This window comes from Platichthys flesus, chromosome 19 (assembly GCF_949316205.1).
Source record: "Platichthys flesus chromosome 19, fPlaFle2.1, whole genome shotgun sequence".
Lineage (NCBI taxonomy): Eukaryota > Metazoa > Chordata > Actinopteri > Pleuronectiformes > Pleuronectidae > Platichthys > Platichthys flesus.
The window spans coordinates 14,837,362-14,856,135 of record NC_084963.1 but is presented as its reverse complement, the minus strand read 5'-3'; the positions used below and the strand labels follow the sequence as shown (position 1 = coordinate 14,856,135).

Below are 18,774 nucleotides of genomic sequence, written 5' to 3'. Positions count from 1 at the left end.
CCTCTACAACAGGGCTTTATGATGTGGCGTTAATGATTTTATTTTTACAAATTGTTTCCATCAATTGTAGGGACCAACAGGTGAAACTGGACCAATGGGAGATCGGGGCCACCCTGGACCCCCAGGCCCACCTGGTGAGCAGGGTCTTCCTGGATCTGCAGGGAAAGAAGGAGCCAAGGTGAAACCTGAAGCTTTGTCTATCATCTTGTGTTATTGGCAGCAATTTGGCACCCCATCACCATAATGCATACCTGAATTAGCACTTAGAATATTAATTTCCCATCGATGCATTTGTAGAACTAATGTTTTCCTCCATCACACAGGGTGATCCTGGCCCTGCTGGCCCAGCGGGTAAGGATGGTCCTCCTGGGCCACGAGGTTTCCCCGGAGAGAGAGGTCTTCCAGGCCCAGTGGTTAGTATTGCCCTCTAACTCCACTTAAGTATAATAGCTCAACACAGATTCAATGTCTTCCACAGCTTGGTTATTGCATAATAGTTCTGTGTTATTTAATCCCTGTAAGACTGTGGTGAACCTCAAGAATCAGACATGATATATCAGATCCCTGAGTGGGCTTTAGCAGAGGAACATTTTGCTCCAGGCTGTTTATTTTTTCGTTTCAACTTGACAAAGTCATGTACTAGTTGTTATGCAATCCACACTTAGTTGTTGGCAGGAGCAGCTTCTCATTTAACTTTCGGTTGCGGAAGTGATGCAATTCACACGTTTCCTTTGTAAGGTGACGGATGGTTGCAGTGTTTTTGGTAAATAACGGTTGTTCCTGTGTTCTCTCAGCCTCCACTTTGGGGACTATAGGAGATTTGTCATCTCAAGCTGAGCCTGTTTGAAGACAGGGAGTCCAGTGTAAGGCAGGATGTGTGCTTCCCAAACAGATGTTTGTTTTCTGAAGCCTTCATTTTTTTTCTTCTGCAGGGGGCTCATGGCCTGAAAGGGAATGAGGGTCCTCACGGCCCACCTGGCCCTGCTGTGAGTACAATTGACTGAATCTCTGCTTTCAACCTCACTTCTCCATACAAAAATATACCAATTTGCATTTTGCCTAAAATAGGATATTGTGATTTTGTTTTTAATGGTCTAATGTCTGATATTTCTGATAACTGATAATATTGTTGTGCGTCGGTGCTGTAGGGTTCTCCTGGTGAACGTGGTCCTTCTGGCCCAGCTGGACCCAGTGGCCTTCCTGGACGTCCAGGCCCCCAGGGACCTCCAGGCCCTTCTGGAGAGAAAGGTGGACCGGTAAGAGCATCCCAGAGATTACTATGACATATGGAGAAACGCAACTTAAGGATGACTTATAACACGGTGTTGGACTATAACGAAATAACCTATTATAGGGAGAGAAAGGACCTCAAGGACCAGCTGGAAGAGACGGTATTCAGGGACCTGTGGGTCTGCCAGGACCTGGAGGACCTCCTGGACCACCTGGAGAGGATGGAGACAAGGTAAAGTTTAACACAAATCACTAAAGCTGCATTGAAGCTTTCAGCTTTTCACACAGACACACAAATATACAATTCATACACACTTTACAAAGACTCTAAACTTTACAGCAGAGATCCAAGCCAGAAATCTTCTTGTCTCTTTCCCCGTGGCCTTAAATGCTCTGAGGAATGGAATTGGCCTGACAGAGTTTGCATCAATTAGCAGATCGTCAAATGCAATTCTGCCTCATTGCCGCTCTGTACCCTTCTGTATAAACAGGCAGAGGAGAGGGGAGGACTTTGATGGCAGTGCCAGCTTGTGTGAAAGTGACCCGTTATTATTCAGTAGCAAGAATAACTCCTCATCCCCCTCGAAAAACATTAGCAGGAAGATCAGCCATGGAGATACTCTGAGGATAATCTCTTATCCTCTAAAGAATGCTTCAGTTCTTAACCGGCCTCACAATGGTCCCTGTGGTGCAGACGGATACAGAGAATACAGAGGGTATTTGCTATGCAAAAAAAAAAGGATCTCGAGAGCTAATATTTACACATATTCAGACACTTTCTCATTAAAAAGTTCTGTCCACAGGAATGGAACAACTCCAAGGCCTTTATTTAAGACCAACGCTGCCTCACAAATAGCATTGTCTGACTTAAACCCAAAAGTAAACGCCTTTGGCTTTGCTGGTTATTAGCATAATTCCGTCATACACCCACATCATGTGGAGGTGTTGAAAGCACTGTGCAATGTTCTGTGAATAGGTTGAGATAGGACTGATTATCTATTCTGTTTTTGGCTGCTAGTAGCACCAGTGACTCAACCATCACGATAAACCCTCTTTAGATGTGAGCTATATTTACCATGGACAGAAAGAGTGAGGTAAGAAAGTGTGCTTTTAGAAGCAGGGTAAACTTGTAGTGGAGTTTTAAAGTGCTTTGACGTTTTATGATGACTTAGCCTGAATCCTATTTTATCTTCCTCTCATTTTTAATTGAGATGTTTGTCTTTACACTGTGATGCTTTCATTCCTCAGGGAGAGCTCGGAGAGTCGGGCCAGAAAGGAGGCAAGGGTGACAAAGGAGAACATGTAAGTGGCTGTTTATCTCAAGCTCATCTGATTTTCTTGTGAATGCATACATTTTGAAATTGTTGATTTTCTCTATCTCCTCTGCAGGGCCCACCCGGTCCCACCGGCCCTCAAGGACCTGTCGGAGCTCCCGGTCCTGCAGTAAGTTACAGCATTCAATTCCTGATAGACTACACCAGTTGGCCCTCCAGCGTTTGAATGCCTCTCTCGTTTGTAACCCCTTTATCTGTGGTGTTGCGCAGGGTGCAGATGGTGAGCCTGGTCCCAGAGGTCAGCAGGGTCTGTTCGGCCAGAAGGGAGACGAAGGATCAAGAGGATTCCCTGGACCTCCAGGCCCAGTCGGACTGCAGGTGCAGACAATAATGGAAAATACAAACTGTGGTCATATGTCATCGTTAAGAAAGACACAGAGGCTAATGATAAAATCCTTTGCTCACTCCCTTAGGGTTTGCCTGGACCTCCTGGTGAGAAAGGTGAAACTGGAGACGTTGGACAATTGGTAAGAGCTTACTGGAGAAATGATTATTATAAGTGGCATTCTCAATATTTGATCACAAGCAGTATGTAGACGAAATGCATTTTGAAATTAAACTGTTTTGTCTCTTCTTGATAGGGTCCACCTGGCCCCCCTGGTCCCAGAGGCCCCTCAGGCCCCCCTGGAGCTGACGGCCCACAGGGACCTCCTGGCGGTATTGGAAACCCTGGTGCTGTTGGAGAAAAGGTAAATCTCACCTGTTTGGTAACTGGCTTGCACAGATGTGGAGCTAGGGTTTTTCTGTAAGCAATAAAATGAGAGGCGGTGGTCTAGTTGCAGAAACTTGGACTATGGGCAGAGAAGGTCTCTGGTTCGTCTCTGGTTCAACTCCACTATGTCTCCCTACCCTGTCTAGTGCCCCTGAGCAAGGCACCTTACTCCCCCAACATCTGCTCCCCGAGCGGCGTACATGGTCGCTCACTGCTCTGTGTGTCCTGCACACAGATGGGTTAAATGCAGTGGTTGAATTTGCCTGCCATTGCATGGGTGTGTTGTGCATGTCTGTGCATGTGTTTGGTATGAATAAACATATCTTAATATCATTAGAGAAATTCACCTTCCATCTCTTTATCAGGTACAAGTGTAAACACAGTCATTTTAAAGTCACATTTAATTCCCCTCAGCAATGTTTTTTTTATCTGTATTTGATATAAATTGTATCTTATTGACAACTAAATGAGCCATCACTTATTTAGGGAGACGGAAACACTTTTCATACTTTAATTCCATAACCAAACATTGATATATTTGTCTAGCAAAACAATCTATTTATTGTCTCCTGAAAAGTTTGAAAAAAAGAAGATCTGCAAACTTAACTCTCATTAAAGGATTTGTTTGCTTGGGATGTTTCGGGTCGTAACAATGCATTTTGGGCAAATCAAGTGATGTATCACTGTAAAGGTTCAGGCTAAATGGCCGCAATAAATACCATCACCAACCAATAGTGTTGGATTAGTATTTGATGTGAGTGTCATTCCTTATTTTTCAAAATTTGATAGTCTCCTGGTAAGATTTCTGCCCATGTGAACAACATATTTTCTCTGCTGTATGATCATCTTTGTGCTGCCTTGTTTTTTGGGGCTGTGCTCTTTCCACATAACATGTATCAAAGGAGCTGCTGTGCGGCCATTGTGGAAATCCACTCCACCTGCTAATATTCATTCAGCCGACAATTTATTCGTCCTGATACGAGCCTGGTTTCCATGATGGCACCTCTGGAGCACATCAGAAAAATTGCGTTCATTGTCCCTGTATTTTAATTTGAGTTTTTAGTGTATGCAAATTCGCCTACACAACAAACAGGTTCCCAAGTGGGCTCGATATTACCAATCCCAGACCACAATGGCAGATAACATGTTTTTCATTGTACCCTGCACAAGCATCAGGTGTGATACAGTTTTTATCCAGCTCATTGTTTTTCAAAACACTTAGAAAGAGGCAGATTCGGTGCGCCAGCAGTTTGTTTGAGTGCTCTGTGGTGCAGGCTGTCAATGATACCTCTTTACCAGGATTTTGCAACCATTAATATTTTACATGCCTATTTATATGATACCCTTTTAAATGGGACATGATCATCACCCCCCTTCACTGCAGAGTGACGGACGTACAGAAAATCTAACGGACAGGCCCCCCCCCGACAGCACTGCTGCTGAGTGGAGGCAGGATGAATAAATACTCAGAAAGACTTGAAAGACCAAGATGATAAATCCAATATTAACGGCAGCGCTTATAGAAATCTACTCCCGCTCTTATTTGTTGCTGCTCATTCATTATGAAATGGCCTGCTTTGGCCGCTGCCAGACTGTAACGCTGTGCACCTTCAGCTCACTTTCTGTCCAGAGTGACGGTGGGATTTGTTTTTTTTACTCCTGCTTCGAGTCTATAGAATCACCTTTTGCTCCCAATATCCCAGAGGATAGCTTGTCCGTCTCCCCTGCAAACAAACACAGCGCTCTCCCGGCTAATTGTGCCTCAGCTGATCTGGCATTTTATTAGCTGGCCAAGGGACCTGGCAGGCGACCAAGCTTGGGCTTTTTATCAAAACCGCACACCCTCATATAACGGTGATGAGCTGCTGTCTCTCATGCTAGCGGATCTCCCGGTTGTCAGCAGATTCTAGCAGTGCCCCTGTGGTGGACATGAGCAGCTTGTTGTTCGTAAGGACTTAGCCAAGGCCTGAACAAAGCTTATTAGATGCAACATTTGCATAAAGTCAGCGTGCGCTACTAAAACAGAAGGATCAGTCACGTTTTTAAACAGACCCACAGACAGCTGCTTACAGTGGATTTCTTGACAGCAGCAGCAGGCGAGATTCTGTAAAACAGCCCGACGCTAATTTAGGAGCCAAACACAGACCTGTTGTTCACGCTACAGAGAATCTGGATATGCTTATCAAAAAAAAACACTGTGCAGCTCCTCATTGCAAAGTTGCAGTATCAACTCGTGCCATCCCTTCTAAATGCATCATTTTAAAACCTGAAACAGGTGTTGCATCTGCACTCGAGCCCAGAGGGCGGGAGGGTAGACTCATGTGACAGTGAGCAACGATAGCAACGGGCATATAGGTGAGTCAACAGGGCAACTATCCAATAAGGCAGGAGTTAGTGGACAAGATATATGTGCAGGGCCCGGGGAGAACAGTGAGGTCAGCACCCTCTTTACTCCAGCTGTCCAATGTACCTGCACTTGATGGATTGAAATCTCTTGTGTCATCTCTTTCCCTGCCCATTTGGGTGACAAGGGCACCTGGACAGTGCAAGAAGCTATAAATGATGGGATTTTTAGAACCGCATCGCATCAACAAATCACCGATCTGATAACGTACATCTCTGTCTTACCCTCTAATATCCCCTCCCTCTCTCGCCCTCTCTCTTACCAGGGAGATTCAGGTGAAACAGGAGAACCAGGTCTTCAGGGAGAAGTTGGCCCACCAGTGAGTTAGCTCATTTACTTTTCTCCAATTTTTCAACTTAACAAAAGTTTTCTGAATTGGATTTGCTGCTAACTGCTTTTTATCCCAGGGTTCAAGAGGAGAACGGGGAGAAAAGGGAGAGGGTGGTCCGGCTGGTGCAGGTGGACCTCCTGGCCCCAAGGGCCCCCCCGGAGACGATGGTCCTAAAGGCAGCCCAGTATGTTTTATTCTCTTATCATCTCATGAAACTTGATTTTATATGGCAAGTGTCTCTAAGTCTCAGAGAAAAGAAATTAATGCACATTTTATTGGTTTTCAGGGTCCAAGTGGTTTCCCTGGAGACCCCGGCCCTCCTGGAGAGACTGGTCCTGCTGTAAGTTTGGCATAACTTGTGAAGTGTGCAAACTCTGTTCTTTACAGGTTGTTTTTGATATAATGCAGCTTGACTGAGGATCTGTGTATTTCCTATACAGGGGTTAGATGGTCCATCTGGTGACAAAGGAGATGATGGAGAGGCTGGTCAGCCTGTGAGTGTCCCTTTTTACGGCACTATGGATATTTAGTGTTCAATTGCAAGTGGTATCATTTTGATTTAATCTTCACCCTCTGACATTTTAAAATAGGGATCACCTGGACCCACTGGAGAGTCTGGTCCCTCTGGACCACCAGGAAAAAGAGTGAGTACCAATCATTGCGCTCTCCTCCTATAGCTGCAAAAGTGTTGTGTTCTGTGTCAAAATGTTCTGTTTATATATTCTTCTATTTTAATCTTTGTCATCTATGTGTGTTTTTAAAACAGGGCCCCCATGGAGCAACAGGACCTGAGGGAAGACAAGGAGAGAAAGGAACCAAGGTAACACATCCAACAAATAATGCAAAAGACACACTTCATACCAACAGTGTCAAAAAACACAACAAGAAATGAGGAAGAAATAAATGTTTATTTGTGTCTGTGTTTCTGTGTGAAAGGGAGAGTCTGGTATGGAAGGTTCCCAAGGTAAAACGGGCCCCGTTGGTCCTCAAGGATCACCTGGCAAGCCTGGTTCTGAAGGTCTCAGGGGTATCCCCGGCCCAGTGGTGAGTAAAATATTTTGTGCCTTCACACCAATTTTTCACAGTCATACTGAAGTTGTATAATGTTAAATGTAAATGCCTGTAAAACAAGGCTACATAAAGTTTTGATAGTTAGGAAGTTATGATAAACAGCAAAATATAGGATATGTGATATATATTTTAAATGTTTTTTATGTAAGGTGGAGCTAAAATGAAAATGTGTTGTTTTTCTGTGCAGGGAGAGCAAGGTCTTCCTGGTCCTTCAGGCCCAGATGGACCTCCTGGTCCTATGGTGAGTAGAAGTCACCCCTGGCCTTCTGACTCAAGTATTTTCATATACTTAAATATACCTGATTAGAATCTGTATTAATCTGTTCCCCCTCTCACAGGGCCCTCCTGGTTTGCCAGGTTTGAAAGGAGACTCAGGTGTCAAAGGAGAAAAGGTGAGCCCCTCCAGCACCTGCTCCACAGCTCCGAATGCTTTCATGTGCAGCATATAGCTACAGTAAATACTTCAGCTATGACTAATGAACCTATTTACCTAGAGATTGATTAGATCTGTTGTTTGCCTCCAGCCATCAGATCATTACCCTAATGATTAGAGGGTGTGCCAGATAGATATAGGATAGGTCTAACGTTTGTGACTTTTCTCTCTGCCCACAGGGACATCCGGGTCTCATTGGTCTTATCGGACCCCCAGGTGAACAGGGAGAGAAGGGTGACAGGGGTCTTCCTGGTCCTCCAGGAACCCATGGTCCCAAAGGAGACAACGTAAGAAAACAAAACTAAACATGGAAAACAAAGTCTAACATCTTTATAAAAACTGCATGTGCCGCAGAAGCTTAGCGCTATTGGTGCCAACAATCTGCCCAATGGAAGTCTTCATGTTTGTAGTCTTTAATCTAGCAAAAGGCAAAATGTGGTATCCGGTGTGATTATCCCTCATGCTAATAATTACTGTTGCATCAGAAACAAACAGGATTTTCTTTGTTGTCTCACCCTCGTTTCTACTTTAGGGTATTGCTGGTCCCTCAGGTCCCCTCGGTCCCCTGGGTCCTCCTGGATTACCTGTAAGACCAAATCCATTATATATGATTGTGTCCAACTCAGTAGCATGTGATGTCGGAGCTGACATTGATTACTCTTTGAACTTTGTATCTTTAGGGTCCTCCTGGTCCCAAAGGAGCTAAAGGTTCATCGGTAAGTGTTTTTAATTAAAGATTAAATCCATCAGGAACGATGAAGAGCATTTCATGAGTCTCTAAAACTATTCAACGTTAAAGATACAGTATGTCTTCGTCCTCTTCAGGGTCAAACTGGACCAAAAGGAGAGACTGGTACACCTGGACATCCTGGCCCTCCTGTAAGTCAATGCATCGTCCGCTGGTCATTATTATCATCATCATCTTCTGTGTTATCGTAAATGCAAGTCATTATCTCATTAACCCTAATGATAATCCATACCTCATGTGTATTTTTTAATTTCATCTCTCCTCATCAGGGTCCTCCTGGCGATGTCATCCACCCGCTCCCCATGCACGCTCCCATGAAGGGCCGAGTGCGCAGGAACATCGACGCCAGCCAGATGATGGATGACGCCGCTGTGGACGCCAACTACAAGGACTACGACGACGGCATGGAGGAGATCTTTGGCTCGCTCAACTCCCTGAAACTGGAGATCGAGCAGATGAAGCACCCACTTGGCACACAGGCCAACCCCGCTCGCACCTGCAAGGATCTGCAGCTCTGCCACTCTGATTTCCCAGATGGTTCGTATCACATTCCATCTAAATGAGGGCTGTTGTCCGATCCCCACAGGATTTAGAATATTTTTTTTCTGACCTTTAACAGACCGAACATTGGAGAGAATAATTGCCAGATTTATCTATAATGAAGATAATCAGATAAAGCCCTGGAATCATTCTGCAGTATGGACATTTCAGCTGCTAATCCATCATAGCTACTCAACACTTGAAGTGTACATATGGACTAAATAATACAAGTATTTGAATTTCAACCTCAGCAGCAGGACTCACTTTTGGATGGATTTAGACTATTTTTAAGGGGTATTTTGATAACTTTCCCTTTTCTTATTTTCCAAAAATGATGCAACACACAATTGTGTATATAAAGTCATGCATGACAGTGTCAGACATGATCTTGACCTGGAGGATAACAGGATACATGCAGCTCTTCAACTGCATGCTCTGTTTTCTCCCCCTCTCTCCTCTTCAGGAGAGTACTGGATTGATCCAAACCAAGGGTGTGCTCGGGACTCCTTCAAGGTTTACTGCAACTTCACAGCAGGTGGAGAGAGCTGCATCTTCCCTGACAAGAAGTCTGAAGGGGTACGTCTGTCTGCGCAAAAACACACACACACACACAGTGAACACTTTCAGCATCCTGTTTGGGATTTGATGACAATAAATTAACTTAATTCTAATTCAATTCATTTTAAATTTCACCAAATCATCCTACATTGAGCGTCTTTCAAAAACATGTTTGTATTCTTATCCCAAATTCCTTAAAATGTATTTGATCGCATTGTGAGTTCGTATAAATGTGAATTCCAACTGTAAATATTTGAGTGAGCGTGCACGAGGATAGCAAAAGAGCTAAATAACAGACTCATTTCACGTGACTCCTAAGTCAGCTTTTTGATCACTCGGAAATTCTGAATTTAACAAGTTCCCCTTAAATAATTAGTAATACGTTTATACAAACTGTTCTTACATGAAGCCCACAATGGCAAGGTACCATACAAACATAAAAATACCTTACAATGTGTACATTGTAAGGTATATTATATTGAATATTGCTGAATGTATTTTTCCATACCTGCGACTAACTTGAACACAACAATAAATAACTTGCATGCAAGAATAAATTACCGGTGCATCTCCAGACAGTGATATTTGGAACTCTGTTGTACCTCCACATGTACTCGTATAATTAGCCTCCATGAGATTACCTTGTGTTGTCATGAAGGAAACCGCAGGAGATGAGCCACCACAACAGTGGCTTATTTTACTAAAATAGTAAATCTCAGTTTGGTTCTGACAGTCGCTAACTGCAGGGAGACAAAATCTTCAAAACACACTCACACGATCATATGAATACATCCATACTTTGGTGCCATTTTTAGATAGAATGTCATCACCTGAGAAAGCATTTGGCAGCTGACAGGCACATCGGAGGAGATTTTTGCTTCATTATGCATGGAGCGTGTAGAGGAGCAGTGGTGAAACACTTAGAACACTGTCTTTGACAAGTCAAGAGGGGAGGGGGGAGTTGGCTTATAGCACAGCGCTACAGCCATTTTAATGATCCCACTCACCAAGCCTCAGAGGAGCAAGAGTTTGCTTAAGCTCAGAATAATGAAGCAAGACTTTTTATAGCGTGCTGGTGATGGGCTGCTCTCATCATAAAAAGAAAAGCCTTTGCTGCCTTGTCTTTGCACTGAGGCTGAACACACTCACACACGTTTAGATTGGCACAGTAATTATAAGAGCACACGATCTGTTTGAAAAGCGCATTTCCGTATCCGTTTTAATCCCGGTCCATGCCCGAAAAGGCAAATCACGCGACCGCTTGCATACACTGGGCATGCATGTGTCGGTGTAAACGTGAAGGCATGCGTGTAAAGCTGGACAAGGCAATTGTCTCAGATTGCTCCAATTATAGCTCGTCTCCTGTGCACGTTCGCAGTTGTGTCTGTACAACAGCTGTTAGCTGAGATAACCACGGTCAGCAACACTTGCAATTGATTATCCATGTTGAGGGGTGCGGGTCATGTGATGAGAGCGCGATGAATCAGGGAAGGCTACATCGTGACTGAAAATACTCAGGTACATCATTGTTTGCAAACATCTCAGTTCCTCTTCTTCCATTCAGACCAAAATGCTGCGCTGAAGTTTTCAACCTAATTCTCTAAAACTGTGGAGTGGTGTAGACACTGGACTTATCCATAGCGGTGTTGATGCGTTTTTAAACGAAAATGTGGCAGTGGGGGTGCAGCAAGAAAACCTGGGGTGCTTTCATGGGTTTTACAGAAAGAGAAAGTCACTGCAAGGATACATTCCCTCCTGCGCTCCCTCCACTCCGGTGAAAACAATGTAAGGTCACCTTCAAGGCAGCATGGGTCTAATGGATGCAGACTCCCAACGATGAGTGCACACATTCCCATCATACATTCATTAATGCATTAAGCTATTGACAAGACTCATATCAAACCCTGCTATCTAATTATGGGATATTCATCATTGTCATGCCTGAGATCATTAGAGCTGTGGCCTGTTGGCAGACTCACAGCTTTTAATGGCATAACAAAGTTACGCCATGGCTGCACAGCACAAACACCACACAGCGGGGAGAGATGCCGAGACATAAGAGCTGGTTGCAGGTGATCATTTCTTAATGAATCACTGTGTATTCATGAATTTTTCAGCAGCAATTTGCTGCCAGCTTCAGTTCATACTGTACCAAATGGCATAATGGCTTCTTAAAATCTTCTGTCCTGGTCTGTTGTGGTTGATCTCACGAATACCGTTTCAGGTCTGCAGGATTCCTCAGAGGACAAACCAGAGGAGGAAGAGGGGAGAAGGAGAGAATGAAATGTGTGGATGTGTTTGTCAGACGTTTCTTTTCTTTAACGCTGCTGTTTTTTCCTTCCCCCTGCTCCACCTCTCATTTGATCCCATACCCCAGGCTAGGCTCACATCCTGGGTAAAGGAGAATCCCGGCTCCTGGTTCAGTGAATTCAAACGTGGTAAACTGGTAAGCCAGACTCCTGACTTTCCCTTCCTCTTTCCTGAACACCTCTTATATTTTGCAGAGCAAAATGGCAAAATGGCCCAAAGACTCGCCAGGCACATGGTATAGTCACTACAAAAGAGGTTCCCTGGTAAGTTCCCCTCGCCTGCGGTCCCAGAGTCCTGGTTAAGGCCCGGGCTCTGCGTGGCCGAGGTCCTGCATGTTTCTGGTTCTGCTCTAAGAAGTATGTATATGCACTGGCACCTTGCTTGTGGGTTGTTATGTGTTTGTGGTGCATGATTCGGCACAAGCTGCTCTCACGCTCGGTTCATCAACAAAGCTGATGCTCTCACGAGGAAAATGGAGAAGAGGTTTGTGGACAATGCAGGCAGGATTTGAATATGCTGAGGCAACATGTTTGACGAGTAATGGAGGTTAACCCATTAAGGCTTCAGGCGCCAAATAACTGAGACTTGGCTCATTATTTAGCAGGAACATCATTTTTTTAATCTATGACTCACTCATCACTCATCCTAAACGCTACACATTTTTTAGCAGGCCAACAGGCCTACAAACAATCGGCATTTCCCATAATGCGTTTTAGCAAATTACAATTACTCATTAGTCATTAGTCATTACATTGCGGATTAGAAGCACACATCTCATCCAGTGCTAAATAGAAGAAGCATTGAAACGTCGCACCTGGACTCAAGGTATGTACAAGCATATGTTGCATCTGGTCTTAATGGGTTAATAAACAGAACTACTTCCTGAAGAGATTCCTGGCTGGATACTCCACTCTGCCACACCTCTGCTGCATTAAGAGAACATCTCCCAAGGGTGACTGTGTGCCTCAATACTCAAGATTCAGGAAATAGAAGTATCCATAGGTGTTTTGTTCTTAATAGGAATACATCAATTTATATTTCTTTCCTACACATGAAACATGTTTAAGCTGTAGATCAACAGGGTCCAGCCTCAGTCATCCATCCTCCATAAGGGGGCAGAAGCTTAAGCAGCCATTCAGCTGCTCTCACATTCCCACCATCTCCCTTTAAACACTACTCAGATCTGGCAGAGTAGCTCTGAGTCAGGCACTCAGTCACCACCCCAGGGGCTTCTGGGTACTCAGTCACTGTTGACTTGCGGCTGTGATGGTAGGTAATGTTTTCTCTGGTGATGTCGGGCTACCTTCACAAACTGTGGGGGATGACGACTGGTGGGGGTGAATCAGGAAACGCATGGGGACACTACAGAACACTTTTCTTTTAACCTGAGCCACAGTGACAACACTCAAACATAGAAAACGGAATAAACTGTTTATATCAGGTGAGTAATTAGGCCAATTTAAACAATATTTGATTTCAAATAGTCACAAGTAAAGGGAGAAAACGATGAGTTTTCTCCATAAATATCAAGTTTGAGTGTTGGTACTCCGTGTTTCCATATGCATGTGTGCTAAGGTGAGTGTGTGTGCACAAGTACAAGTCGAGAAAGAACACTCACAGGTCTGCCGCTCTGGCTGCATGGCATGGACGCTGCATGCGCTCTACTATCAGTAAGTCCCGCTTGTCTGAGAGACAAAGCGACCGAGTGGATCTAATGGATTCCTGATGGTTGGTATATGCTGATAGTCACTTAACGGACATTAAATCTGACTGTGACCTGTTTCCGAATCTTTTGTCTTCATCAGTCAGGATTACAAAGAGCATGAAATCATTTAAATGGATATAACAAAATGAAAATGAAAAATGAAAAGTCCTAGGTTAATTATAAATTAATTACCATGTAATTAATGTATTACTGCAATGCATTTCCTATTCAGATAATTACATTTTCATGGTTTTACCACACTTTTCGCACACATTTAAACTATCACATAATAGGTCTTTATTTGGGCAGGTTTTTTTCCCACAAATCCTTCCACATCAGTGCAGTTTACAGGCATTTTCCCTGGAAATACACTTCACTCCATCTAATGTCATCGCTTGATATAATAGGTCAGTGCTCATCTTTCCCTGGAGAGTCTTATATTGTCCACAAATCTCCATTAATATACAAAAACAACATGAAATGAACAACACAATTCAACAGTATGAATACATAATATCTGTATCCTGTGGAATCCATGTGCTTAAACTGTTAAAATACTTCAGTGAGCCGCTGTTCCACAGGCTGACATCTTCCTTCATGATGATGAATGGGGGCTTTGTAGTTAATTTTGAGAGCAGCTTGCCTAAACCAGTCTGGCGATGAAAATGTTCAATGGTGCAATTAATTTATATTAAACCTGCGCTGAAGAAGCAACAAAAAAAACAAACACATTGAATGGAACTTTTTAGTAAAGTCTCCAGCAAACTATACTGTACAGTTTGTTTTAGGTAAATACTGAGCCTCACCTCTGCCAAGTCCCAACAGATCCGTTAAATTCAATCAAGCTGCACCAAAGTTCGCACACTCATAAATATCAGTCCACTAAATGTACCTGATATTTTTTCATCAAGATTCATAAAGTGTTCTCTGGGAAAACTAAAAGTTGAAATATGCCAACTCTATCGCATGCTAAAGGAAGTAAAAAAATCAGATCAATACCCTAGACTGCACCAAAATATAATGGGTTCTCCTCTGATCCTTAATGTATCCTTCAACCAAGTTTCGTAAAAATCGATCTCGCACATTTTGTCTAGTCTTGCTCAAAAACAGACCAACTGAGAGACAAACAGACGGTGTTGAAAAGATAACGTCCTTGGCAGAGGTAACTTTATATTTGTGACCTGGCTTTAAATATTTACAATGCGTTGAATTAGGAATGAATGGGCTGAAATTAATAGGATAGTTAAATCAGACGGGCAGACAAACTCTAGCATTGAAGGTTCTGGTCTTTTCATGGATATAATATCACAAATGTTATTCTTTAATAATCAGGTTAACAGTGTTAACATACACTGTTAAGTTCTGTTTGCCTGTGCTGCAACAGAGCAGGGTAGTGTTAATAAGTTGTGTGTATCCTCAGATGACACCCGGATTTCCACACCATTGTAAATAAGAAACAGAGAAATCCCAATGCAGCAGTGAAACAGGAACAGAGATTACAAGCCATAAATTAATTCAAAACGACTCCGGGGAGACAGCAGCACTGCACAGTATAGACTTGACAGTGTGTTCACTCAATCTATTGTATCTTCAGGACAATCCTTTCTCTCTGTTTACTCACTCATTCTTTACACCGCTGCCTGCCCTTGGTTTTCAGTCTACATCCCTTTATTTTAAATCGCAGCTCTCCTACGTGGACGCCGAGGGCAACCTCATCGGCCCGGTCCAGATGACCTTCCTGCGGTTGCTGAGCGCAGCAGCCAGACAGAACATTACGTACAACTGCTACCAGTCGGTGGCCTGGCACGACCAGGATCAAGACAACTACGACAAGGCTGTTCGTTTCCTCGGCTCCAACGATGAAGAGATGTCGTACGATAACAACCCCTACATCCGCGCCGTGGTCGATGGCTGTGCGGTAAGTCAAGGATATGCTTGTGGGCGTGTCTCTGGGTGGTTGGCTATAGTAACATCTGGCTACTGTCTGCAAAGATAATGGATTCAATTGGAATTCACTCAGGGGTCCAATAACACTGCATTAGACCCAAGTTTGTATCTGCTCCGGTGTCTGGAAACATGACTCTAAGGTGAACGCGCTAATTTGGTAAGACAACTAGGTGAGAGGGCGCCTCAGTTGTGTTTGCGTTTGTAGCGTTGAACATGACTGAAGAAAGGCAAACTCCTCTTTGTCAATCTCCTCTTTAGCGGGTTTGCCCTTATTTTAAGAACATGCATACACTGGTTAATTTAGGTGTGAATGAGCTATTTGATGAACACTGTCAGAAGCTGAGGTTTGTTGTACTTGTAGCTGCTCTGTCTTCTACAAAATAATGTGATGTTTAGCTTCAATGAACCAACGCTCTTCTTCCATGTGTCTCTTCGCAGTTGAAAAAGGGATACGAAAAGACCGTACTCGAGATCAACACGCCCAAGGTGGAGCAGGTGCCGTTTGTGGACCTCATGTTCAACGACTTTGGCGGCTCCACGCAGAAGTTCGGATTTGAAGTGGGCCCCGTCTGTTTCATCGGCTAAGACTGTTTACTGAGCAAATGGAGAAAAAGAAAAGCATATTTTGTTTTCTCGGAAAAAAACATTTGAAAAAGAAAAAGGACAATTCTATTTGTAAAAAAAAAATAAGAAAAAAAATGTCAACTTTTTTTTCCATAAAGCAACAAGAGTAAAAATGAAATCAAGTTGAGGATGCAGTGAAATTCTTTTAGGAATAGAGGAAAAACGAAACAACCTCAGTGGGCCTTCTCCATCACATGCAAGTTTTGAATCTGGATGTCAGATCCTGCCTCCTACGCCACATGCTCACGCAGACACACACCTAGCCCATCACTTGATTTAGACTTCCTGGTCCCAAACAACGGAGGTGACCCTGAGAGCTGCAGCATTCCAGACGAGTGCAGTTTTTTTGCCATGGACTCCATCTGATTTGGCTTTTTTTCCCCCTCATCTTTGGTTCTGATCTCTTCTTCCTTCATCTCCCTGGCTTCTTCCACTCTTTGTTGGGATTGTTTTTTGCTCTTTCACTACTAGGAGCTCTTGCTTGTGCATAATTGTCCCCTCCATTCTTTTGGAATGGATCCTCTATATAGATATATATATATATATATATAAATATATATATAAATAATTGTTATGTTTGTAAGTACATTCTGTATATTTTTTCCTGGTAATGTTTATTGCATCTGGCTTCAAAACGTGCATGTGACGTTATTAATTGTAGAGGTAGGAGGAGTAAGAGATAATAGATACAGGGGTAACACCTACAATTGCAGAGATATTGAAAGCGAGGAAATTAGACTTGTAAATTGAAAAAAACTAGGATAAAAACTAATTGGGAAGTCCTGTCTTGTTGTGGAGCACATCTTGTTGTAATTTAAGAACACAATGGAAATAAAAAGAAGACGAAAACAAGCTCTGTGATATTATGTGACAGTTGATTTGCAGAACTAATGAAAATAAATAATACATTCCTCCTTCTGTGCCCTCGGAACAAACCACCTACCTTGGTGGCAAATATCATTAATTTAATAAACGGCTTCTATTTTCCTTTTCCTGAAATACTCATCTGACTATGCAATGGGAGATGATGTCACATTTGAATGGAAACAACAATCAAAGAACCCTGGTGCTATTTTTCCTCTCGTCTGTGGTGCTATGTATTTTTCGAGTTTGTGTTTGTTTGAATGGAAGGAAATTTGTGGCAATGATACTCTGTCACCAGCAGCCCCTTGACTCGTAACCACCACAGTGGACACAGGTGGATCTGAGCTGCATCCATTTTTTTATGTTTAGTGTCCAGCAGTGGTGTTTGCATGCTATTTCCCCTGCTCGCAGATCAGTGCAGCATGGCGGCGTTATGTTGCTTTGGCGGACCGCGCACATGGAAAATATGTCTTGAACCAAATGTTGGGGTGAGAAAAAAGGAAACCAAGATGGTGCTGTTGGCTTTGTTGCTGCGTGTTTGCCTCTCGCTGCTGTCGGGTCATCTGTGCCTCATCAAACGGATGGAGTTGACGAGTGGGAAATGTTGCAATGGGCGTGCAAAAGGGGTTATGGTCCAATGTCTTGTATGGGGTATGAAACTCAACCCTTCCAAAGGTTATCTCATATTTAGCTTAAACAGGCTTGAATTTTTCCTTATTTTCTTTGTTTTGTATGGGATTGTTTTTCTTGATTTATCCACAGTAGAGGCAGGTAATGAAATCAGCCAGATTAAGCAGTTTGCTCCTGCAGCGTCAGAAAATGTCTTGTTGGTCTTTTATTTTTGCCCTAATTGTAATTATGCTCTTTGTTCAAACTATGCACTCTCTTTGCTTATGACCACTAAGTATCTACCACAGAATTTTTTTACGGCCCTTAATACATAGATTTGTTTCCTCTTTGTTTTTAAATCTTCAAATATGTGACTTGAACCATTTTCTGTCAAGACAACTCAATATGCTTGTAGATCCCTGGCTTTATCTTTTCATCGTCATGCAGTACGCCCAAATTTTAAAACACTGCTCTCAACGTAGAAGACAAACAATTTCTTGTAAATTTCCAGAACCAGCAGAAATGCTTCCATTGTTTTTGTTTTGTAGATTGTCCGTTTTTGTCCGTCTTTGTCGCGTTTGTTTTTCACAGTCTTGTCGAAACCTGTGTAAGGATAAGAGGATAGAAGATATATTGGTTTTTATGTCAATAAATTCAAGTTTACTGTGGCCATCCACTCTTGTATGTCTTTTGAAGCATTAAAACCTATCTGTATGCATGAAATTGTAAAGTTTTTTCTCTTGTTATGATTCTGTAGGGGGACATGATCTGTAGTCCAGGTTTTTATTCATCAGGATACGTCCGTTTTTTTCATGAATGAAAGATAAAAAAATATTCAAAATAAAGGTCATGTCCACGATTGTGAAGTGGAGGGGAAATTATGAACTTGTAACTCTACCAAAGCCAATGTTCGTTTGTAGTATATTTATTGTACTATTTAAAATAAAAAAATAAATGTTAAATGATACCATAGTGTAAGTGTAAGAGCCCCCCTCTTTACATGCACACCAGAAAAACAAAAGCTACTGACTAAAGGTGATGAATTCTACACATTTGCTGGTAATAGCTCCTTTCAGAATACGTCAATATAAACGGACGGATGTTTTCCTGTTTGCAGCATCTGGATTGTTTGTGTGCATGGCAGTGTGTTTTTGTGTTGTCAATGGTGTTTAAATTCTTAATGAACAATTGGATGCGTGTTTAGCTGCATGACAGGTAAGAATACACCATTAACTGCTATACATTGTGTCAGTAATGTCAAACAGTCCTAGCTCCAAAGACTCGCCCCAAGAAGGAAGTTCCCAGAGTGCATCATGGTCAGATATCGCTCCTGATACGTCCAACAGAGAATCCT

At 42.8% G+C, this 18,774-nt stretch overlaps 1 protein-coding gene across 2 annotated transcripts in view; it reads left to right on the top strand.

Moving 5' to 3' along the window:
* The window catches only part of col5a1 (procollagen, type V, alpha 1), a 72,877-nt gene extending 54,789 nt beyond the window's left edge, over positions 1-18,088 (top strand). Inside the window, exons 39-66 of one of the 2 annotated variants that reach the window (XM_062412594.1) lie at positions 71-178; positions 324-413; positions 933-986; positions 1,149-1,256; positions 1,355-1,462; positions 2,479-2,532; positions 2,620-2,673; positions 2,775-2,882; positions 2,978-3,031; positions 3,146-3,253; positions 5,946-5,999; positions 6,088-6,195; positions 6,298-6,351; positions 6,452-6,505; positions 6,602-6,655; positions 6,778-6,831; positions 6,948-7,055; positions 7,270-7,323; positions 7,421-7,474; positions 7,695-7,802; positions 8,048-8,101; positions 8,196-8,231; positions 8,341-8,394; positions 8,533-8,800; positions 9,267-9,379; positions 11,866-11,934; positions 15,061-15,294; positions 15,762-18,088. In XM_062412594.1, coding sequence (XP_062268578.1) covers positions 71-178; positions 324-413; positions 933-986; positions 1,149-1,256; positions 1,355-1,462; positions 2,479-2,532; positions 2,620-2,673; positions 2,775-2,882; positions 2,978-3,031; positions 3,146-3,253; positions 5,946-5,999; positions 6,088-6,195; positions 6,298-6,351; positions 6,452-6,505; positions 6,602-6,655; positions 6,778-6,831; positions 6,948-7,055; positions 7,270-7,323; positions 7,421-7,474; positions 7,695-7,802; positions 8,048-8,101; positions 8,196-8,231; positions 8,341-8,394; positions 8,533-8,800; positions 9,267-9,379; positions 11,866-11,934; positions 15,061-15,294; positions 15,762-15,908 — 2,523 coding nt within the window. In that variant the 3' untranslated portion in view covers positions 15,909-18,088. Of the gene's footprint in view, positions 1-70; positions 179-323; positions 414-932; positions 987-1,148; positions 1,257-1,354; positions 1,463-2,478; positions 2,533-2,619; positions 2,674-2,774; positions 2,883-2,977; positions 3,032-3,145; positions 3,254-5,945; positions 6,000-6,087; positions 6,196-6,297; positions 6,352-6,451; positions 6,506-6,601; positions 6,656-6,777; positions 6,832-6,947; positions 7,056-7,269; positions 7,324-7,420; positions 7,475-7,694; positions 7,803-8,047; positions 8,102-8,195; positions 8,232-8,340; positions 8,395-8,532; positions 8,801-9,266; positions 9,380-11,738; positions 11,808-11,865; positions 11,935-15,060; positions 15,295-15,761 lie in introns of both variants that reach the window. The other variant, XM_062412593.1, reaches the window with a different exon arrangement.
* Positions 18,089-18,774: the final 686 nt, after the last annotated feature.